At 34.8% G+C, this 25,314-nt stretch overlaps 1 protein-coding gene across 1 annotated transcript in view; it reads left to right on the forward strand.

Moving 5' to 3' along the window:
* Window positions 1–25,314, forward strand: part of XRN2 (5'-3' exoribonuclease 2) — a 75,458-nt gene that overhangs the window by 30,600 nt on the left and 19,544 nt on the right. The window contains exons 15-26 of the mRNA XM_026672532.2: window positions 2,069–2,203; window positions 3,432–3,550; window positions 5,282–5,417; window positions 6,322–6,429; window positions 6,522–6,611; window positions 8,265–8,337; window positions 9,661–9,744; window positions 10,995–11,092; window positions 11,204–11,283; window positions 19,889–19,945; window positions 23,966–24,034; window positions 24,176–24,310. Coding sequence (XP_026528317.1) covers window positions 2,069–2,203; window positions 3,432–3,550; window positions 5,282–5,417; window positions 6,322–6,429; window positions 6,522–6,611; window positions 8,265–8,337; window positions 9,661–9,744; window positions 10,995–11,092; window positions 11,204–11,283; window positions 19,889–19,945; window positions 23,966–24,034; window positions 24,176–24,310 — 1,184 coding nt within the window. The remainder of the gene's footprint in view (window positions 1–2,068; window positions 2,204–3,431; window positions 3,551–5,281; window positions 5,418–6,321; window positions 6,430–6,521; window positions 6,612–8,264; window positions 8,338–9,660; window positions 9,745–10,994; window positions 11,093–11,203; window positions 11,284–19,888; window positions 19,946–23,965; window positions 24,035–24,175; window positions 24,311–25,314) is intronic.

Here is a 25,314-nt window from a genome sequence, read left to right on the forward strand (position 1 = left end):
GTTATATTAGAAATACAAATGGAATGTTGTTGCAGTTTTTCAAGGCTGAAATGCAAAGAGCTGCTGCAAATACCCCAGTGCTTATATTCATTCCATGAAGTTGTTATCCCTTTTTATTGAATCCTGATTCTCAGATCTGGACTGCAAATTACTAGTTATTTTATAATGCATACAGCATGGGGTGCAACTATGACAGAAACACAAGTTCACTCTCATTTCCTGAGCACGTGCATATTGGCTGAACAGTTCTTTGAATTGACTTACTAAGAAATATGGTCTTTTTTAACTTGAACTATAATCCTTGCATTGTTAATCTAAAATCCCAGAGGGATACAATCAAGATCAAGGGAAGTACTAATACCACTCTATAAAGCCTTAGTAAGACCACACCTAGAGTACTGCATCCAGTTTTGTTCACCACATTATAAAAAAGATGTTGAGACTCTAGAAAAAGTACAGAGAAGAGCAACCAGGATGATTAGGGGACTGGAGGCTAAAACATACAACGAACGGTTGCAGGAACTGGGCTTGGCTAGTCTAGTAAAGAGAAGGACCAGGGGAGACATGATAGCGGTCTTCCAATATTTGAGGGGCTGCCAGAGGGAGGAAGGGGTCAAGCTATTTTCTAAAGTGCCTGTAGGCCAGACAAGGAATAATGGATGTAAACTGAACAAGGAGAGATTTAACCTGGAAATAAGGAGAAACTTTCTGACAGTGAGAACAATAAACCAATGGAACAGCTTTCCCACGGAAGTTGTGGGAGCACCATCACTTGAGACTTTCAAGAAGAGATTGGACTGCCATTTGTCAGAAATGGTGTAGGGTCTCCCGCTTGGGCAGGGGGTTGGACTAGATGACCTACAAGGTCCCTTCCAACTCTGATTATCTGTCAAAATATTATTTGGATAAACAAACATATTCAGTATATGGTCCTTAGATCCTAAATTAAATCAGGCACAAAAAACAATGTTCTGTATATTTTCTCAGAAGTTCCATTGCACCAAATTTTATTTTTTCCCAAATAAAATCATGAATAAACTTGCAGTCATATTGATTTGATAGAATTCACAACATTCCTTTTTTGCAAATTTGCATATTTCCCCCAATCTTAGCTGCCTTTTGATAATAATTTTAAAATGCAATATGTTTGCTTACTACTTGAAAATAATTGAGAATTCCTGTTATCTCTCCATTACTTTGACACTTCTACCTGAGTCCTACCACTTTTTCATGTACTGTATACCATTGAGTAAAGGGTGGCTTAATTCAGGAGATAGCTTTTATGATTGATGCAAAATGTCTCATAATAATTGAATCATTCTTCTACAATTGGTGCCCTTTTATCTACTCCAACCACCATAGTCATCAATGGCACTAATAATTCTACAACTTTAAGCATCCGTGTATACAAATTACCATATCCTTTTTATTACATTGTCAATATGGTTTGACTGTTGCTGTTAATTAAATACATACATTTTTATTTGTATTTCTTAATTAAATAAATTTGGAACTGCCAAGCTAATTGTAATATAGCTGTAATTATGTAATTTCACTGTTGTTCTGATAACATCTGAAGTTTTCTGTTAAAGAATCACTAGGATATTATTCTAGTGTTCCTAATATGTTTATGATCATACTAATTATTATTTTTTATTTTATTGCGATATGTTAATTATTTGAGCATATTAATTGAGCATAATTAATTGTTCTATAAGGATCCCAAATAAAAATAAGACATCATTGTATTTTGACCATAGTTTTAAACTGAAGTAATGCCAATCAGTTTTCCTTAATAGATTTTAAGTTGTAATTTTATAATTTTTCTGAACTCTAGCCAAACACTGTCTACTGGTTGAGGGGCACTTCTATCTCAGTCAATGCCATAAGCTTGTGGTTACTTTATTAATGAGCCAAATAGAATATGCCAATATGGATGTTTAAGTATTGTATATTCATTTGGAAATCAATATCCTGTGTAATATAAATGTAGCTATTCATACCTTTATGTAGTGTTTGATCTCATACCTGATGCTCAACATTTATGTTTATATTCTGATCATTTCAGAGGGAACAACATACTATGCTTGGTGGACAATACACCCCACAACCTTTAGGAAGAGGAAACAGGTCAAGCCATCAGCCTATTAGTAATCCAAGACACACAGCCTATGAAATGAGAATGCAGGACAGACAAAACACTGTAAGTGATTGTTTTTTAAATAAATATAGATAAGGTAACAAATGGAAAATAACTTAATGATGGCTCAGTTTCTACAAAGCCTAAACTTAACATTCACCTTTCCTTTACTACTTTGCCTCCATCATATCCTCAATTTGTTGCAACCATGAGTTCAACCCTGAGTCAGACTAACAAGAGTAGAAGTCATATACTCTCTCTGGATCCCTTCAGTCTGAGAAAAGTTAATAATTGATTAGAAAAAACACCCCCACTTTTTGCCTAAACAATTTAATGTTAGCAGTCAATCTTTCCAGATAATGAAAAAGCCTTGAAAGAATAGAAGTTTAATCCCATTCCCTGACTTTGCGTCTAATGTCCACAGCTCAAAACAATCAGTAAAACATTGATGCAGTCCACTTAACAACTACTTGTACTAAATGAATTGGTGCAGAGGGAAGGATTTTATGGATAATACATTGTCTATTAAATATGTGAACTCTGAATTCTTAAATTGGGTTGTATCCAATTATCTTCATTAAGAAGCAGAGTTAAGATTTTAACAGAATGTACTTTACAAACTTTTGTTCTATTTGATGTAAACATACACACACGCACACGTTAATTTATCTTAGATCCGACCTAGCATATATTTCCCCGTGACATGAAGTAGAACCATGTTATATACACTCATTATGGTTTTAATTTAATGTATACTTTTAGTATGTACTAAAACAATAACTGATGAGTTCATTATTAAATTTATTTGTTGCCTATCTCACCATGGGGCTACTCTTGGCAGCTGACATCTACAAAAAGGAAAAAAGGAAAAGTTTAAACAAAGTGAAAGTAAAATAATAGAACAATAAAATAAAGAAAAAGAACAGAAAATACATCAATATTACTACTAAAAAAAGATGGGTGTGTGGGGAGAATAGAATAATTAATAGGATGGGTTTCCCTTTCTTTTGGGTATCAAGATCTATTATATCAGAATCTTTTGAAAGTTCGTCAATTTAAAAGTGGTTTATTACTTGCTATGAAATGTTGCTGTCTGAGTAACACTATTTCAGATCCCCGTGGTAACATGAAACTAGTTTCTACATTGTTCTTTTGAATTCCTGTATTGTTAAGTAAAGTAGATACATATATTTTTATGTGTTGTTGTTTTTTGGCAAACTCATTAATTTTAATTTTTGTAAGTGCAATGAGATCTTTCCACTAATTCTCTGTATGCTAACTATATCCCCAGACTCCTTCAGTTTCTCCTAATACAAGCTTCACGTCTGATGGTACGCCATCCCCAGCAGGAGGAATTAAGCGAAAAACAGAGGACAGTGACAGTGAACCGGAGCCAGAAGATAATGTCAGGTGCCACATTTCATACTTTGTTAGTGCGTTGTCAAAAGGGAGAATGTCTCATTAATACTATTTACCTTGCGTCTGCCACACCTTCTAATGCTTTTCCATGATCTTTTTATCCACTATAATTAATGTGGAGAGTTTGGATACTCGGTAAATTCCAGTGAGATGTGTAGGCTGTAGCTGTTAAATTTAAGTGTTTCCATTAGTATGCATGCTGGTTTTCTTCCTAAAAGCTGCTACTCCCTTTGAGACTAAACACCAGATTGGCTAGAGATTCAATATTCTGTGAGCAGAATCTCATTCTACTAGCATAAATGGAATGGTTTAACTCTTAAAGTTGTATAATCAGATGATTTAGTTTAGTGAGGGGTTATTGTTTGTTAGTAAAGAATATATTATGTATACTCCACGCTTCTTGTATTTAGACTGAAGTTCTCAGTACTTCCATTTAAAAGGTTCTTGGGTTCAGTTTTCAAGATACTAAACCTAAGATCTGGGAAACTGACTACCAGTTAGGACTAAAAGACTGATTCTTATTAAGAAAACTCCATTACTTTAACTTTGCCTGTTCTTTCCTACATGCCAAATGTATTAAAATAAAGCAAACTAGAAAGCAATCTACATTTGTAGAGAGTAAAGAGGATGGTGTTGATGGATAAAGGATAGATCCATTACTAGTCAACAAAAGGGAAAGATTGCTTAAGTCCAAACAACATGGTAGGATTGCAAACATATTACAGATGGACATCCCCCTAAATCACATGAAAATAAAAGAGGGAGGAGGGAAAGTAAATCAGGCTTGTAATATGTTTACTATGACCAATCTAAATAAAAATAGTTTTTAGTTTTCTGTGGAGCCTATTTCTTTATCTGGTCTACCCTCTCAGGGTTATGGGGTATGAGTTGCTGTAGTAGTACAGATTGCAACACTAATCATAGATGGATGAATTTAGGGGAAACAGGTAAAAGAGTCCATTTAAGTAGTAATTTACATGTAGTCCTTGAATTATGACCACTAGGTCAGCACGTGTTCAAAATTACCATGGTGATGAACAAATAGTATTTATAACCAGTCCATGAAGTTCCAGCATCGCACCACCCCTTTGGTCACATGATCATGATTTGGGTGTTTGGTAAGGCTGCAGCATCCTGTAGTTGCCCAATTATTATTTGCAACCTTCCCTGCCAGCTTCCCACAAACATAGTCAATGGAAAGGTCAACAGGGAAGGTTGCAAGTGGCTCTCATATGTCTCTCCCACCACTTTTTCTCCTGAAAAGCCACACTACAAAGTATGAAAGAGCTCATACTCAATAGCTGCCCCATACCCTTACACTCTGTAGTGTGAGTATACCCACAATACCCCCACCCCCCTGTGGTCTTAAATTTCAGCACTTCCTTAGCACCTACCTACACCCCCTCCCCTTCTTGTCTGGGACTCCCACCTCTTCCTGCTTAATGACTTGGGCAGTCCTGAGATTATGACGGCAAACAGGGACTGCCAGGTTTGCCATCATTAAGTGATACAGTCACATGACATCTCACTTTACTATTGCATCTCTTGAGAATAGAAATTCTAGTGCTGTCATAATCCAAGGGCTAAAGTCATCTGATACAATTACATGGGAGCATGATTTCAACCACACTGCTGTTAGTAAAGTCTGTTCTACTCTTTTGTTTGAAACCATTTGATAAACTGAATTGCACATTATGTAGATTCACTATTGTTTTTATGAAGGTTATGGGAAGCTGGCTGGAAACAACGTTATTACAAGAACAAATTTGATGTTGATATCAACGATAAAAAGTTTCGGCGTAAAGTTGTACAGTCTTATGTGGAAGGGCTTTGCTGGGTTCTCCGATACTATTATCAGGTATTAACTTTTGGAATTTTATTTTTATTCCCCCAAGGTTTATTACAGAGGATTTTCTATCATCAAACTTCCACCTTACTTGGCAATGACAAACTACTACTGCATGGTGGTCAAAAATATTACATGGAGTCAGTAGTCTTTGCCTTTATATATTGATATTTCCATTGCAAACATGTAATGCCAGCTCAATCACCGCTTTTGATCATCTTAATAAATTGATCTATGCAGCAAATCAAATTGTTTATTACAGCCATATGGCCAGATACAATAAAATAATATGTGTGTCAGTTCCAATGAGGGGGAACGATTTGAATAAAAACATAGTGCAGAGTGCAGAAACAAAGTGGTTCTGTTAATTCATCTATAACTAAAATTCTCTCCCAAGAACTGATTACCTGACTCTAATAGAGGCAGTCTTAAGGTATTTTGACAAATTGGCAAAATAATTCTTCTTAGAAGGTATTTAATTATGTTATATAAATATAGGATAAATAACATTTACATTTTAGTATAACAGAGCTATCTATATACATTTTAATTGTTTGAAATTGTCAAGTGTAATTTTACCCATTTGCCATGTTGATAAGAACTTTAAAGCTTATTTTTGAGCATACATATTTTTAGACTTATTACAGTTAGTATTCTGTATTGGGTTTTCATTATGGTGATAATAATGTAAAATAACTTGCTAGGGAGAGCAAAGGTTTACAGCTACCATTTTATATATCATTTAATATCAGTAACCCAATAATTTTTTTTAAATGTAAGTAGTTGGTTGCTTATGCCTTCCTCTTTAAAAATACAACTAGATTAATTAAGGTTTACCATTATTTAATAGTTAAATGAAGAAAGAAGATTCCTGAATCTTTTTTTATTTAAATTCTTCTTTCATTTTCCAAACTAGGGATGCGCTTCCTGGAAATGGTATTATCCTTTCCACTATGCACCATTTGCTTCAGATTTTGAAGGTATTGCAGACATGTTCTCAGATTTTGAGAAAGGAACCAAACCAGTAAGATTTATTACTTCTGTTTATAATTCATCTTAGTAACTGAAGATTTAAAAATTTAAAACAGTTACTACTATCTACTTTTCTTTTTACAGTTCAGACCTCTGGAACAACTGATGGGAGTCTTCCCAGCTGCCAGTGGTAATTTCCTCCCACTAACATGGCGGAAACTTATGACTGATCCAGTAAGAAAATTAAAGGGACTTTATTTGTTTGAATATTTATGTTAATATTCCCTCAACTACTTCACTGGTTGTCTGAAAAACAGAGATATTATTTATTTAACTGCTATACCACTACTCTTTCAGTCAGAACTTGTGTGGTTTTAAATATTTCAGTTCATTCCAAATTTAATTTGATCTATATTAGATTCCAACAATGAAATTATGCCCACAAGGGAATGTTATGGTTAATGATAAAATAATTCATTGAATTGCTGCAACTGCTTGAAAGGCTTTTGGCCACAGTAGGCGATATTTGGGACGGACCTTTTAGAGTTCTGAAAAAGTGTGAGGAGGATCAGTATAAAATGTTTTCCAATATAAAATAGCATTTGTGGTTCAGTAGATATTCACAAAATGCCTGGCACATTTAAAGAACTGTACGAAACAATTTATTTCTCCACTATCCAGTAAAATAAATGGTTTCCTACCCTGACTACTCTTTAAATTATATGGATTTATTCTCATAATGATACCTTGATTTTATTTCTATTTAACCACCCTTGAAAATATGTTTTTGTACTATTTTTTTATAAGCAAAATGAGTGTGACAGAGAAAAGCTTGCCATAGGCTTTCATTTAACTTTACAGGGTTTACTGGTAGCTAATTAACTGTTGTCTTTTTGTGGTTGTATTTGACATCAGCACATAATTAATGACGCCATCCAGAATATCAGCTCTAGCTGAGGGAAGAAGGGAAATATCATCAGTTTTATCTCCACTTTTTAAATATTTGAATTTTTAAAGAAGAACTTTGTTTATGAAGTCTATAGTGGTTAAATCAAGGGAAGAAAATTTTGGTTGTGTAATGGAAATTTTGTTGGAACATTTGATAGAAACCAGTGAGAAGGATGTAAAAATGAATTTTAATCACATTAACATTCATGCCTCAGCTATTGAATTTTAATGGTTTCTGTGCCAGTTCCTGGCTGGAAAAAGAGATTCTGTTTTGACTGTAGGGGGCAAGAAAGATGCATGATTTTTCAGTCTCTGGCTCATGGTTGAAAGGATGATTAGGCTTGAATAGAATGAAAGTGAAAGAGGAGTAACTAGCCAACAGGCATGTTCTCTCATTGATCATGCCCTCCCTCTTGCTTTGAATGGATAAGAAGAATTGAAAGTTGAGCTGTCTTTGGATCAAGCTCTGAGTTTCTCAGCATTTTCCTACTGAGAAACAAAAACCAGCCTTATCCCTGCTATTTGCATGCTTTTGTAGGTATGTTCCACAGGTACTACTTTTGTGAGTTCAATTGTATACTACTGTGCCCCAATTATCAAGCACTTAGAAGGTTTATTTTATTGTATCATGAAGCAGGCTGGGAATTTGGGAGGAGGAAGAGAGTGTGGAACATAGGAAGCAAGAGTTTGGGGATTGCATACATATGCTTTTGCACCTAGTTTAATGGTTCTGATTCTGGGCTTAAAGTTAAAAAGTCTAAATTTTACACCTTGAAAATGTACTTTTTAAATTTAAATAGTTGTTTTGGAATAGTTTGTAAACTCCTTTTTTTTAAAAAAAAAAAAAAGCTCTTTGAATTACATTTCAGAAAAAAATAAGTAGCTTCATCCAACACACTGCAGATTTCTAATCACTGTAATAATATTTTATTAAAACAGGATTCAAGTATAATTGACTTCTATCCTGAGGACTTTGCTATTGATCTGAATGGGAAAAAATATGCTTGGCAAGGTAACTATTTCATCATGAAATCAATATTGTATGGTTAGTCTTGGGAATAATTTTAAGAAAACAGGACTTTGTTCCATTTCCAGGTTTGCTAACATTAAACTGATTTTTATGTGCTGTTTTCCTTAATGAGTTTTTTTTTAAATAACAACTGATAAAGATTAAATGAGCTGTGATACATAGTAATTTGAGCAGTATTTAGATGGAATTTTATTGTTGTGACTAAAATAAAATTGATTAACTATTTATTATTGAAGATACTTAATAATAAGCTTCTTAAATAGTTTTTATAATAGAAAAAGTGTTTTATATGTTCTGCCTAGGGTCATGCAAGAGGACTCTACCTGCACAGCTGTCCTCTTCCTCAGTTGCATTTTGGCTCTTCACAACCCATTTTCCTGGAGAAAGCCAGGAATTGTGCTTGGCTGTAATGCTCCTCCATTGATAAATTAATCTTTTGAATGTCACTCTAAAATAACTTACTTGATTTTGTAATTACTTTGTATTTTTATTAGAATGTTTAGAAATTCAGTATCTGTAATAGGTACAAGTGCAAGGTGTCCTTTTGCACTTTATTATGTGTATTATCATCCATCTTAACTTCAGTCATGACCATAATCCAAACTCAAGAGGTTTGTTCTTTGTAGGGAAATGTGGTTTAAGATGGCTCCAAATTGAACTGAACATTTGTTACATTTGCTTAGATTGTATGTTATTTTTTTCTTTAGCTTTATAGACTATTCACATAAGACAAAAACTTTTTAAAAGTCTGTTACAGCGATAAATGCCATTTAGTTCCATTAATAGCAATAGTACTTATATACTGCTTCACAGTGCTTTACAGCCCTCTCTAAGCGGTTTACAGTGTCAGCATATTTCCCCTAATAATCTGGGTCCTCATTTTATTGAGCTTAGAAGGATGGAAGGCTGAGTCAACCTTGAGCTGGTGAGAATCAAATTCCTGGAATGAGCAGTTGAATTAACCTGCAGTACTGCATTCTAACCACAATGCCACCACAGCTCTTAAAAAAAATATTGAAAATTTTTCTAGCATTTTTGGGAAGGGAAATGGTGGATATACAGTAAGTGTAAAATTAACAGAAGTGGGTAAGTGCATGCATTTTCTTTTCCTTCTTTCCCCACCTTCAGGGAAAGTCAATGACCTTAAAAGAAATCTTTCAAATCCCTGATTTTGGTGGAAGAGCTAAATATATACTTAATTATCTCTTCTTGAAATCCAGTGTTATGACTTGCCCAAGTATATTTTAAACTTTCTCCTTGATATTGTTAGAAATAAATGTAAGTTCTAATTGCTTGTTTTCCTAGGGGTTGCTCTGTTGCCTTTTGTTGATGAACGCCGTTTGAGGGCTGCTTTGGCACAAGTGTATCCCAACCTCACTTCTGAAGAAAGTAAGAATTACAAGATTATTAAATGGTTTTGCTAACAGAACATTTTGGTAGTGATAACTCTATATAAATACCTTAATTTCTGTTTCATTCTCAAGTAATTAGGCAGTAAATATTTGTGCCATCTTCTACTATTCCAATCTTGGTCCTTTTAATTATCTGTAGTATAAAAATATCTCACCACCCTACCCACATTACATTTTACGTTGAATATTCTTTTTGTTAGAATAATCAAGTTTATATTAAATACTCAACTCCAGTGCTGAGGGGACTTAAGTTATTTATGCATATTTAATACAATAATTTAATACAATAATTATACAAATTGTAAGAGAAGAAGAGGCAGAGTCGGGGCTGGGGTCGAGTGGACTCAGCCTAGAATTGTTAGGTGTCCACAAACATTCCAAGCCCAGCGCTCTTTGAATTCCATTGACTCTTATCCAGCACCAATTTAGTGCTGACTATTACTTGACTAGATTCTTCTATATTAGCTTAAGCAATAAATCATCTTAACTGGAACTTAACATATGGTCCTGATTCTTTGTGCCTGACACAAATTCAACATAAAAATGCAATTTGTCAGTTTTGTATGACATGCAAACTATTTATATTCACCCTTCAGTGGCAAATAATGATAAAATCTGTATGCAGAATTGTGGAATGTAGTATTACCCTCTTCATGTCAAATATTTAGCCAATGAAGAAAAACAGCAGAATATGGACCTGGTCTTTAAGAATTCTGACAAGCATCCAAGTATCTTTTATTACATTATTCAGATTGACAAACAGTTGTTATTCAGACTGACAAGCAATCACACGTGATGGAGAATCCAGGAGAAATATATTAAGTTTCTCCTGAATAAAAGTAGTATAAAATTTCCTTTTGAAAAGTGGTATACAAGTCACATAACTCCTATCAGAAGTCCTTGCAAATGATTCCCATACTTTTGGATTTGTTTTTAAAATGTTAATAATGCACCTCTTTGACAGAATCTACTTTGTGGAATCTCAGTGATTAAGAAGCAGACATTGCTTTTAATAATAGTAAATGCTTTTCTCCTCCCAGAGCATAATGTAATTGAACTACACTGTAAACTAGGCACACATCAACAAGACAAATGTCTTACAACATTCTAAATGGTGTTTTGTATTGTATTGCAAATACATATAGTAAGCTGTGTGTTACTTTTGCTGTGTCTTACTCCTTTTAGACATTTCATAATGAAGTATTATTACTTTATTTTATTTTCTAGACAGACGAAATAGTCTTGGTGGTGATATCCTTTTTGTTGGAAAACATCATCAGCTTCATGACTTCATTCTTGAACAGTATAAGTCTAATGAAAAAGAGGTATGTCTTGTCATATTTGTTAGATGTATGAAATAAAGTAGGTCTCAACTGCATAATTGTCATTAGACCTATTTTGGTTAAGTTAATCAGGATTTTCTTACTCCTCAATAGCCAGTAGATATACCCCCAGAACTGTGTCATGGAATACAGGGAAAGCTTACCTTGAATGAATATCCCATCCTTCCAGACGAGTAAGTACAGCTTATACTGCAGTTAATTTGCTGACAAATTGCTCATGATTAATTTATTTCATATGTGATAAAACTGATTTGTTTTATTCATTGTCAAGGAATTTTAAAAAATCTAGTCATATTAGAAGGAGAATAATGAGGAAGATCGTCTGTGGATGTGAAAGTTGGAAACAAGTATATATATTTGGTAAAATAAAGATGTAAAAGACCGTCCCTCACAAAATCCCAAATACTATCCCATGTGGGAAATCACTAAGGGATTTACTTACCTACTTGCTTAGTTATTTTGTCTCTACCTCTTGAAACTCTTGGCAGTTCACAACAATTATGCAACAGTTGCAATATTCGCATTGCAGTGTAAATATAAGAATACAACCTTGGCAACATCATATTGACCAGCCAAAAGCCTACTTTAACTATCTTCCAAAAGCCTGTTACTGATAGAACTGGTCTTATTTCCAGGTTGGCAGTGAATCCTCTTATTCTTTGGGACTTCAGTCTACTTAGGAGCAATGTGGTGTCCAGATACCTCAAGAGTTTGGCAATCATGAACCTAACCCAAATTATTTGAAGACTTGACACATAACAAGGAATGCATGTTAGACTTGATTTTTGTTTCAGGATAAAATGTGATGAGGGAATGAAGGATTTTACCATCAGTAGTTAAGAGTGCCTTCTGATTGCTTTCTGGATTGGTAGTACTGCCCCCTTTCATAGAGAAAGATGATTTATTTGATTAGTTCTCCCATCAGACTGATTGGCCCAGAAAGTTTGGGATTTATCCTGAGAATGTAATAGGAAGTTTGACATGAGTCTCTAATTGCTGCCTGAGTGGGTGGCAAGAGCCCTTCCTTCCTTCCTCTCTCCCTTCTCTTCTTAGTAATGGCTGCAGCTGAGAAGGGTGGGGAGGGAGTGGATGAGTGGCCTGGAAATGGTCATCGAACATTAAAAATATGACTGCAACAGTCCGGTAACACTGAAGCAATCGTAACTTTCCTAAATTTCATTCCCTTGGAAGAAATAGGTTTCTGTATTCTGTAGGTTAGCTCATTTGTGGTATCTTTGTTGACAAAGTTTTGCCTTATTATGCATTGTTTTGTCCAATTAAAGTTTTGGTGCTTTAATATTATAAACCATCTGGAGTCTTTCAATTCTGGTGATATGTAAATGCAAGAGAAAGATATATTTATATAGTTAAAGCCCAAAATGGGTTTGAGGCTAATGTTAGCTAATCTTGTGAAGAATTTGCTGAAATGTAAGCATTAATTTAAAAAAAAAAACTTGCAGAGAGGTAATTTAAAAAACTTGCAGAGGTAATTTATGAGTAAAGGATCTTGTTATATCTTGTAAATACATTCTCTTTTATGTTTTATTAAAATTGGTTGTATGTAACCCCTTCCAGCATCTATAACCTTTACATTATCATAAAGACTTAAATTAATTCCTGAACAAAATAGTGAGTATATAGTATATAGTAAACACTGTGATTTGTAAACAAAAAGTTGTATGATTAACACAATTTAACCCCTTCCAGCATCTATAACTTTTACATTACCATAAGAAGTATAAAGAATTAAATTAATTACTGAACAAAATAGTGAGTATATAGTATATAGTAAACACTGTGATTTGTAAACAAAAAGCAGGAAATTCAAAAGATAAAATAGAAAAAAGCTGTCATTAAGCCATAATACAAGAAAATTGTTTATAATATGTATTGAGAAAGTGTGGTATAGAAAATTTGTTGAGAGGGTTAATGGGAAAATACAGTAGTGGCCAAAATTGTGGAAACCTTTTGGGAACAGTGTATTTTTGAGATTTGTTGGCTAATAATATCACTTTTTTTGGAGTAGGACCATAAAATTATCAATGAAAAGATAATTTAATCAAGAATGTAATGCAATAACTTTTATGAAGGATTTGCTATTAGAATAGCAGTTCTAAAGAAGAAAAGTGAAACACATAGAAAAAATGAGATATACAAAAATTATCTCCATAGAAAAAAACAAGATATACAAAAATTACCATCATGTCAGTTAATACTTAGTTGGGTAACCTTTAGCATGAATTACGACCTTACAACGTCTTCCCATGGCGTAAACCAAGTCTTTGAGTTTTGCAGCTGTTATTATGTGATACCAAGATTGAATGATTGCTTCTGTTAACTGGGTTTTATTGCTGGGTTGCTTCTGACTAACAAGTTTTTTTAGTCAGCTCCATAGATTTTCAATTGGGTTAAGGTCTGGGCTATTCCCAGGCTATTCCAGCAGTGGAATAGGATTATCTTGAAACCACTTTTTGCACACAGCAGCAACATGACATGGAGCTAAATCCTGTTGAAATATAAATGCTCGGAAAAGATCATGTGCGGAAAACTTCAGTTGGGTTCAAGTATTTCATTAATGAATTTTTGGCCATTTGTATTCCCATTAATCAAATACTCCCAACACCTTTTGATGTCATACAACTCCAGATCATAACACTGACTGGGTGTTTCACATTACATGTAATGCAATCAAGATGCAAATATTCTCAGATTCTTCTCCTTACGTATTTTATGCCATCCCTACCAAACAGGGAGATCTTGGGCTCATCATTCAAATAACACTGTCTCATTGTTCCTCTGTTCAGGTGACATGTTTTAGCCCAGTTTAGTCTTTTCAACCTTTGTTTGAGAGATAAAAGTGGCTTTTTCGTGGAATTCTAGATTTTAGGCCAAATTCCTGCAGTCTGTGCTGAACAGTCCTTGCACTCAACTTCATATTGCATTGCGCCATTTCATCTTGTATGTACCCAGATGATTTTCTTCCGTCACATAGGCACAGTCTCTTAATTCTTCTATCACTTGCTGTTGTGCACCTTTTCCTGCCTTTACCAGTGTGGTTTTGTAATGACTGAGTCTCCTTATACGTCTTTAAAAACTTAGAAATGCCCGGCTGGGTCGGAGCCCCAAAAGCGGCTAGCGCGGCAGGGATCGCGCAGCCGCAAATCCCTGCCGCTCGCGAAGCCGACAAACCGGAAGCAGGGGCAGCTGAAGTAGGGGGATCCGGAGAAGGGTTTGGGGTGCTGCAGACTCCCTCCCTGGCCGGCAGAACTCCCTTTTCCCAGGACGGTGCAGCGGCGGTCCGTAATGGCCGCCACAAAGAAGCTGGCAGCCGGGTAAGAATGCGCAGGAGGAAGTGGAGAAAGTGATTGAGAGGAGAAAGTTTTCTTGGCTCCTAGGACTCTAAGACATATTTAATAAAATTCCTGAAAAGTATGATTCTCTGAATAATACCTGCCAGAAGAGGAAAAAAGCGGCTGCTTGAAGGTGCTGAAAGGATAGCTTTCCCTCTTTTCCTACGGAATAAATAACTGGATATTAAGAAACCTATTTTTAGGTGGAAATTGGTTTTTAAGCGATGAGTGGGAAGAGAGAGGATTAAGAAGAAAATATTTGTATGCTAAGATTTGTTGGAGCAGATGCCTTAAGGATTTGAAGACTAGAATATATTGTAATAAGATTTTAAACAGATTTGGACTTTCTTTCTCTTTGATTGATATTACCCCAGAAGGAGAAAGTGAGAACTCTGCCTTGGTTTGGACTGATTGATAACTTTGGGACTGTTTTATCTTTTTTATTTTCTTTTGAATATTCTGGTTGTTGTAAGAAGAAAGAAGGAGAAAAGAAAAGAAAAGATTTATAATGGCTCTTTCTGTTGAGGAACTAAGAAAAGAATATGAACAAGCAAAAAAAATGGTAAAGATGGTGTGGAAGAAGCTTTCCTTTTCTTAGAAATGGCGCTTACTAATTATCAACAAAAATTACAACAGATGAAGACAGCAGAGGAACAAGAAAGAAAGGAAGGAGCCATCTTTAATGAATCTCAGAATTTGATCCAGAAAAAAGGAAGAGAGAAAGAAAAGAAGAGAAGAGAAAAGAAGAAAACTAAAGGATTTAAGGACTTAAGATCCAAAAAAACATTTAAGAAAGGGAAAAATAAAGTGCAAAACCAATATGATGATTGTAAACAAAGGGGAAAAGAAATACGACAGAGAAGGGAAGCCGGTAAGGCAGAGGCTAGAAGAAGGGGGTAGAAAGGTTTGTTGGGAAAAGAAAGAAAGGGAAAAGGTGGAGAAAAGCTACAATGTTTTGAAATTAAATGGAAAAAGGAATTTTTATGGATAATGGATAAAGTATAATTTTTTTTTAAAAAAAAAAAGATTTTGCAAGGTACATAAGATGAGATGGTAGTATTGCAATGGTTTAAGAGTTGATAAGAGATTAAAATGTTAAAATGTTTAAAAATGATTGGCTTTAAAACTTAATAATAGGAGAGGTTTAGAATATTGTTTTAATTAAAGAGTTTAATAAAATTATGGTATTGAGGTTATTATAAAATTTTATTATAGTATTTCTTTTTAATATTTGGATTTATTGTCTAATTATGCACTTAATTGTGTTGGATGTATTAGTTAGATAGAATGTACCAAGCAAAATCTGATTGGGTATTAGATATTATTTTAAAGATTAATTTGATTAACTTAGGGGAGATAGAAAGGCATCATACTCTGATTAATGATTTCAGGAGAAACTGATTTTCTTTTTTTTCATAAGGGATGAGACAAAGGATGATAAAAAATGGACAAAAGATACAAATATAATGATTTAAACTAAGATGATTAATTAAGGTAGAATTAAGAAGTGTGAAATATGTGGAGAAGTTAATATAGAAGGTTTAGAATGGTAAATAAAATAAGTAATGATATGTAAGATGAGCATGAATATAATTGAAGTCCATGAAGAGAGAGATACCTGGGCCCAAGTTACTTTCCAAAAAGATTTTTTTATGTTTTGTGTGTTGTGTGTATATGTCTTTTTTGGGGGAGAATTGGTAAAAACTTGTAGAAATATAGAATGAGAATAATGGTAACTAAGTCAGAAAGAATCAGATGAAATAATAATAATGATATTGAATAAGAGTAAAGAGAAGTAAAGAGAAATTGAATAAGAGGTTTTGGCATATTATATGGAAATGGTTTAAAACAGAATCATAATTTATCTGACTTGTTAAATTTACAATGGAAAAAGGTTTAAACGTAATGAATAATGATAATTTGTGTGTTTTAAAAATTAATAAAACTTGTTTTAAAAAAAAAAAAAAACTTAGAAATGCCACCTTTAGTTAAGTTTCCACCAATTTTTCTTCGAATTTCTTTATAACTATAGCTTTCTTCACTTAATACTATTTTACATTGCTTTCTGGGCGACCAGTAACTCTTTGCACCATTACTTTAATTTTGTTACATTTTACAAGCTCACTAAATGAAAGAACACAAAAAAACCCCAACCAACTTGACAGCAATCACATAACACATTGACAAATATCCTCCTCTCAGCTTCAATACATGACATCAGAAACTGAATCCTACTGTGATCTGATTGGCTCATTGACAACAATCAGAAGAAGGAAAGCTACCTGATATAAGCCTAAGCAAGTTGTGCTTCCTTTTTCTGGTTATTTGGCTATAACTTTTCATAGAATACATTGCATTTGTTGCATTGCATTCTTTTTTTTGTCAAGTTTTTTTAATATTGCTTATACATATCAATGTGTGAACAGTGTGATACCCGGGTATCATACATTCTAGTACAAATAAACAGTATTATTACTCATTGTTATTATATTTTATTTTCATTGTTTCATATTGTTTAAACATATCTAATACTACCGCCATTCAATTTCTAAACCTCATTATTATTACATATATCTTGTTATATTAAAATATGTATATTGTTCCCCTCTTATTTCTATTTCTATTCTAACTTTTATTCATGTCATTGTAGTATTCAAAGACATTTCTTTTCTGTCTTCCATTTTTCACCAGCTTTATTCATATTTCCCTTATTTAACTCTTCACATCTATATATATTAAAATTTCATCCTTCCTTTCATTGTTCAGTGTTTCAATATATGATTCTAATACCAGTCACAATATCATTTAAACATATAGAGTAGATCTATTCATATTTCTTCCATTCATCCAATTCATATAATTCTACTATTAATACACATGCTTATATTAAAATATATTATTTCATTATCTAATTACTCATTGTTTAATTATATTATTTCACTGCTAATCATATTATTTAGGAATGTTAATAATACCATAATTCATTCTCTAATTTTCCAATTAATGTTTAGTTCTTATTCATTATTCCCATATTTCACTCTTCATATCAATTTGTATTAAAATGTTATCCTAGTGCCTATCACAGTACATACAAAATAGTTATCCAGTCTATATAATTCTAATGTTAATACACATGTTTTTATTAAAATATGTCCTTGAAGGATCTTTCCGGGGGGGGGGGTGTCTTTTTTCTATCCATCATCTCTTGGCCTCATCAGTACCTTAAGTCTTATCCTTTTTTTAACTTGCCTCCCATATTCTTCTCTTGAATCTTTAACTCTGTCTACATCTGCATTCTGACTGTTCAATCCAACTTTTTCTCCCCTCCCTACCCTTTTCCACTGTCTAATTTTAAAGCTATCTGTTCTAACACCTATCTCCTTTCCCAAAATATCTTCCTGTTTCTCCCATTCTCTTTTTAAGTCTTTTAAATTGTTTTCCTCCTGTTTAAATTCCTTGATCATTATTAATTTTGATGATATCTCTTCCTCGTTGTCTTCTTTTCACTGGTTTCTCGGTTCTGCTTTTTCCTCCATTCCTTCTGCTGGTTCCTTCCTTTCCTGGACATCCTGGTCTTTGCTCGTTGTCCCTTGTATAATATTTTCCAGTTTTTGGTCTATGCCATCAAATAATTCCACAGTTGCCTTATGTTGTTTCTGTATAAAATCCTTAATGCTTTGGAACATCAGCTCCATCTCATTTAAAATTCCACTCATTTCCACCTTGTGCTGCTTATTTTATTTTAGTAGATCCTACTTTTAGTCAAAAGTCCAGGAGCCATTTATTCAAAGCTGAGCTTATACAAGTCACAATTCTTTATATCTCATAAATAATCAGTCAGATCCATTTCAACAGACCAGGGGGTTATCCAAACCTCAAATCACTTTTATGCATTCAATCATATAACATAACATTCAGGGGTCTTTTAATTAATGATCTTATTTAAATATTCAAGTCTCCAGTGATCTTAGGGTAGATGAATGTAATCCAATAAATATTTTCACAGTTCTTCAAATGGTTATTCCCAGACTTGTATATTTTTCCTCTCATGAGCAGATGGTGCTCTCTACTTCACAATGTTGTTACTGGGATGTCTGATTTTAATTATTATTGATTATTTTAAATTATAATTCAAGTGAAAAAGCAGAATTAATTTTTTAATCCATAGTTCCAACATTGTAAAATTCCTTCTCAATATCACATCTTCTCACTTTGAGAGTCCAATTTTCTGTATTTTTAAGAATAAATAATTTTTTTCCTCTCTCTTTAAATCTTCTCCTTCTGGTTTAACCACTTTCCAATATGCTTGTTCACTATTTAATAGACAGTTAATAATAAGTAGATAGTTCCCCTAAATTTCTTTGGAGTTAAAATTTGAATAGAAAGTATTCTTCTCACCCAGTTCACACACTGTTCACCAAAGTCTGCTCCTGCACTGTGCTTAGATGATCATTGACTGTCCCAGCTTCATGGCAGCCATCTTAGACTGCCTCTTCTCCTCGCCATGGCATAGAGGAAAAAAAGCCCTGGGGTTCAGCAAGAGAGTTGCGATCTCTCCTGCAACCTCTCAGAGTGCCCCTCCTTAGCTTCGCCGCCCCCTACAAGGCGGCTTTGGCTCCTTTCGGAGCCCACAAACAGGGAGAAGCCAGCACAGGAACGGAGAGCTCCGTTCCTGAGACTGGTAACGCCGGGAAGCTCCACCCCTTCCCATTGCATTACATTCTTGATTAAATTATCTTTCCACTGATATATAATTTTATGGTACTACTTCAAAAAAATGGTGTTATTAGCCATCAAACCTGAAATATACACTTTTCCCAAAAGGTTTCCACAATTTTGGCCATTAACTGTAGAATAAAGATACACTAAATGAGACTATTTGCAGCCGGGCTTGAAGATGGGACTAAGTATGCTAAAGAATAATAGAGGAAGAAATAGCTAATTTGAATTGATGTGAAGCTCTGGTACTAAGTGCTCTGTTTTTATTAAATTGTATCTTTTTCTGTTCTGGGTGAAAAATAAATATTGATTATTGCCTGTCTCAAGAGTTTTTAATTGGAGTTGGGTTTTTCTAGAACACTTGACACTTTGTGCGCTAGTTTCTTCTTAAAATGACATATTGACATTGCCACATTAATATCAGTAAATTAATTTCCTCCTTTTCCTTGCTTGAATTGAGGCAAATTGCTGCTCCTTTTAATCTTTCTGTAGCAATACACACTTAAAACCATGCAGCCTGAGAATTTTATCTTAGGAAAGTTAAAATATTTGTACATATCGTGTTGGTTACTTAACCACTTAAATGGCCTTTTACACAAAAGGCAAATGTTCTGTATTATGGCCATTGACAATTTATATTTGTGTTCTACAGTCATGAGGGTTTTTTATGTTGAAATGAACAGCTTTTTCCTTTTCCCTTAACCATTAGATCAGTGCAATCTCCTGTACCGCTGCTGCGTGATCTGACACAGAATTCTTCCATAAGGTAATTTATAAAGTCAGGTTATAGTGTACCATCCTTTACCAATCCTGGTTTATCATCTAAGTGTGTCACAGATAGGTAGAAAATAAAATAAAGAGGTGATCCCCGTACAGGCTTCTGATGTTTTGGGTTCACAGTCAACTGAAATATTAAACCTTAGAACTGCTGTATTCCCCATAAGACTACACTAGTGAATCTGATGAAATAACATGAATGGTTCTAAGAGAATCTATACAAGAGTTTGTTAATTGTAATCCATAGATCATTTACTCCTCTGGCCTTATTTAGTTCATGTCAGGAGACAAATACAATTTTGCGACTCATGTAGAACTAGACCGTTGGCTCCTGAATGATGTGGTCAATTTTTCTATTATCCTCTGTCAAAGTAAATCTGTTTACTGTGGGACTGAATTGTCCCTTCCATTTTAATTGTGAAAACAATGTTTTCTTGAATCTATAGGAAGAAAACAATTCCTTTCTTCTTTGAGATGGCAAGTCTTAAACAAAGTTTATCCAGACAAAATAACACCTTAGTCTTTGCTTGCCTGCTGCAGTAATCCTTTGGTGGAAAGAAAAATGGCTGCCAGGATCAGATTGCCAAGGGATCAGGCTGTTAACAGGCTGTTCTCATGAAGAACGTTAGACACTAGAAGCTGGGTTCCCTCTTATGCATTCAGAGGTGTCAGAATAGCTATACTTCAAGCTGCCTTTTATTCTTGCTTATATGTACTTGCCCCATGTTGCATTTGCTGTCATGTCCTTCTAAATCAGAACAGTGGTGAACAAAGCAAATCATCTCAACCAGGATACTAAATGATTTCCCAACTCCCAACAGATTCCATGGCTTCTCAGTTCATGGTCCTAAATTCGAATCTGGTCACATGGTGATTCACTTTACGACCACAACAACTTATAACTAAAATTCTGTATTCAGTCATGGTCATAAATTGAGGATTACCAGTACTTCTCCCCCAAAGTATTTTGTGGCTACACAGCCCTCTGTAATCTCATTTTCTTTTCTTTCTTTTTTTTTCTTTTTGCCAACCTAGGGAATTTGCTGTGGAATTTGCCATTCCTGTAGACTTTATCATAAGCAGAAGAAAAACTATTCTAATAATAATTCTGCTGGAATAGAGAACGGAGACAGAAAGATAATATGTTTGTGTAGTTCCCACTTTGATAGAGCATCCTGTCATCCACCGTTATTCTTACATTTCAGTTGCCTGAAACTTTTTTTAAAGTTGTACATTGTAGTGATAAGTGTTCCATCTTCTCTAGAAGAAGAGGAGTTAATCCTTTCCTGCCAGGTACAGCCTCAAGTGACCAAAAAGACCCTATAAATTAAGTCCAATTTCCATTCTGAACTGGTTATAGCCGTGATGGCGAACCTATGGCACAGGTGGCATGCAGAGCCATTTGTGCTGGCATGCGAGTTGCAGGCAAACTTACCTCACTGTGCATGCGCAGGCCACGCAGCTGATTTTCAGCTGGTTTAAGGCCTGCAGAGGCTTCCAAGTGATGAAACGGGTCTATTCAGCCTGCAGAGGCTTTTTTCAAGCCTCTGGGAGGCCGAAAAAGGCCTCAAACTAGCCGAAAATCAGCTGTGAGGGGCAGTGCAGGTAAGGGTATGGGGGGGATGCGCAAGGGGCGTGGGGGGGCGCATTGCCTTCTGGGTGCTGGCAGCCAGCACGCACACAATTTTTGGCACAGGAGCCCAAAAAAGTTAGCCACCACTGGGTTATAGGATAGTATAATTACATTTGTTGTATCAATTGAACAACGTTTCTGCTAGTGTGGGCCATATGTTGGTACTTTTTTATAATCTGCCCTAATGCTGCAATAAATCTGTAGGCACATCTGTTATAGCAGTTTCCTGCAATCCCCCAAAATATAGACTTTGTACTGTATTTTTCGTTCCACAAGACACGCTTCCCCACCCCCCAAAAAATGGGTGGAAATGTCTGTCTTGTGGAGCGAAAAGTACCGGCTGTGGCAGCAGGGTCCTTTTACAGTGCTGAACCCCACCTCTGTTGTCTTTGTCATTGCCTGATTTTCCTCCTCTAAATCTAGGTGTGTCTTATGGTCAGGTGCGTCTTATAGTGTGAAAAATATGGTAATATAGTATCCCATTTATCCTGTGCTTTGAAGGATTAGTAAATGAAAAGACAGAAACCCACTTGTTTTATTTATTCAGAATATATTGTAAGGATATAAAAACAAATAAAAAAGCATATTAAATGAAGCATGCAATTATTAAAATATGTTTAAAGGCATATGTTACCAATCTTCCACAGATGTGTTATCTAGCTTGAGAGGATCTAGCTTGAGAGTGTGCATCAGAGAGCTAATTAACATTTTGAGACTTTTTATCTTTTGACTCAAAGATGTCAATTCTTAATTTCAAATTGTTAGATCCATAAAATATAAACTAACTTATTGATTATGCTCACCCAATAACTTTTTATGATGGGAATTAGTTTCCTCTCTTGGACTTACCTTATTCTTTATAGCATCCTTATTTTTTCAGGCTTTTGGTGAGAGGGTGAGGAAAATAGAAAATTCTATATCCAAACTGTGACACATTTAGAGGGTAATATTAAAAAAATGAGTTGTGTGACAAGGATATTCAATCCATGTTTTACCAAAAAAAAGTTATTTCTGGATCACCTGAAGAATGCATATATGATTACTTGCTACTTGTTGACTCATATTCAATTTGCCAAGAAATTGGCATTTTTAAAGGGTGGCATTTCCCTCCTAACTTTTTTAAAATGTGTGCATTTTTATGAACCAATACTTGACCTAAATATTCTAAGATTGATCCTGGTGGATTCCTTAAATTATGTATTTTTGTGTTTCTGCATATTTCCTTTCACATTTTTGCTTGAAAAGAAATCTGTAATAGATTTTTCTTATTTCATCAGCCCATTTGTTTTAAGAAGGTCAGAATTCTTGGGAAAATAAGCTTAAGAAATAGGTTCATTTTGGATCCTTGTATCTGTAGAGCTAGTCAATCAGAAAGGTTGGCGGTTCGAATCCCTAGCACCACATAACCGAGTGAGCTCCCGTTACTTGTCCCAGCTTCTGCCAACCTAGCAGTTTAAAAGCATGTAAAAATGCAAGCAGAAAAATAGGGACCACTTTGGTGGGAAGGTAACAGCGTTCCTTACGCCTTCGGCATTTAGTCATGCTGGCCACATGACAGCGGAGATGTCTTCGGACTGCGCTGGCTCTTCGGCTTTGAAACAGAAATTAGCACCGCCCCCTAGAGCCAGAAACAGCTAGCACGTATGTGCGAGGGAACCTTTACCTTTATCTGCTGAGTCTGTCAGTATGATTGACAGTAGCATCTTATGAGAAAATCTCTGTGAGACTATGTGCTGTAAAGTTTCTCTACATGCAGTTGAATGAAAAGTCACAGAAAAAATCTGCATGGAATTATATCATTTATTTAAATACTAGTTTATGGCATTTTACACACCTTAGTTGAGGTGTTGTCCACTGATAAACATCTTGGATTTGTTTACAAAATAAGGAGCAAGCAAACCAAATTGATAAAACACCTTTGTCTTTGCAAGTTTGACTGGTTAAATGTTTGCTGACTGGTTAATTTGGTTAAATGTTTATCTTGAAAAGGAATAGTGAGAACTGTTCATAGAGCTGGATTATTGGTCTTCTTGTTGTTAGTTGTGAAATTGTGTCCAACTCATCATGACCCCATGGACAACGTTTCTCCAGGCCTTCCTGTCCTCTACCATTCCCCAGAGTCCATTTAAGCTCACGCCGACTGCTTTAGTGACTCCATCCAGCCACCTCATTCTCTGTCGTTGCCTTCTTTTATTGCCCTCAATCATTCCCAGCATTCGGCTCTTCTCCAGTGAGTCCTTCCTTCTCATTAGGTTGCCAAAGTATTTGAGTTTCATCTTCAGGATCTGGCCTTCTAAAGAGCAGTCAGGGTTGATCTCTAGGTCTTATTAAAATTTCACAATTGTTTCAGTTTTTTGTTTTTTGTTTTGTTCCCAGTATCAACTTTAAAGATCCACAATTCCAAGAAGACTTTATTTTTAAGGCAGTTGTGTTATCTGGGGCAAAGTAAGTATCTCTTTTTAAAAATATTTCTGAACCATTTACTATATAATAGAATGTAGATAACTATACTATGCTGAAATTTGGGCCAGTCTCTTCCGTTGTCCAGACATGTATTACACTAAATATTTTTTTCTTAATAATCAGAAAACCTGCAGCAGTTCTGAAGCCAGGAGACTGGGAGAAAAGTAATAATGATGGCAAATCTTGGAAGCCACAGCTTGGCTTTAATCGTGATAGGAGGCAGGTTCACTTGGACCAGTCAGCATTCAGAACATTAGGGTAAGTAATTATGAGCTTTATTGATTTTTAATTAGTATTATTCATCTACATTTATTTACTCATATAGATAGTCCTCAACTTGTGAATGTTTTTGGTGTTTGTGTTATTTTTAGTGAAAAATAAGTCCACAAGATGTAGCTGTAGCAATCATTTTGGATGATTTTAGCAATAGCACTGAGGCTTATATACTGTTCCATATTGCTTTACAGCACACTCTGAGCAGTTTATAATGTCAGCATATTGTCCCAACAAACTGGGTCCTCATTTTACCAACCTCAGAAGGATGGAAGGCTGAGTCAACCTTGAGCATATCAGGATCAAACTCCAGGCTTTGGGCTTGCAATACTGAACATTCCGCCATCACCATGATTTGCAATACTGGAATTGAACAAATTTCATGGCTGAAAGAATATCAATAACAATTAGTAATATAATCTTCAATATTGAAAAACTATGCTTCTTAATACCCATCATGGGAAAACTACATGGAGAAAAGTCTATTAATAAGCATGATTTAGCCACTATTGGTATAGATTAGACTAGATAGATCCTTAATATGGTCTAATAGGATTCTTATATTCATACAAAACAAAACACTTAGATTTTATCTTTGAAAAATAAGCATGTTCTCTGAATCCCCTCCCCCCAAGTATTCTCAAATCAGAAGTATTTTAGCACTAACTATGCTCTCGCCTTGTTTTTTCTTTGGTTTCCTAAGATTTTTACTGGGCTGCTTCGTGCTTGTATATGTGTGAAAAGCAAGCCCCCACTCGCTAGTTTTCTAGGAAATTTGTTATATGGCTCTTTTTATTTCTAATGTACTTATTTTACTTAGTCCCTATTAATGGCAAAATGCTTCCAAGATGACACTGTATTATGTGTTCATAGCTTATTTGCATGATATGAACCTGTTCATGCATAGTTTATTTGCATGATATGAACCTGTTCCATGAAAAAAACCATGATTTAGAACCATCATTGATAACTTGAAGGCAAAAGAAGAA

This window comes from Notechis scutatus, chromosome 3 (assembly GCF_049901735.1).
Source record: "Notechis scutatus isolate UNSWTSFEM ecotype Mainland chromosome 3, rNotScu1.2, whole genome shotgun sequence".
NCBI lineage: Eukaryota > Metazoa > Chordata > Lepidosauria > Squamata > Elapidae > Notechis > Notechis scutatus.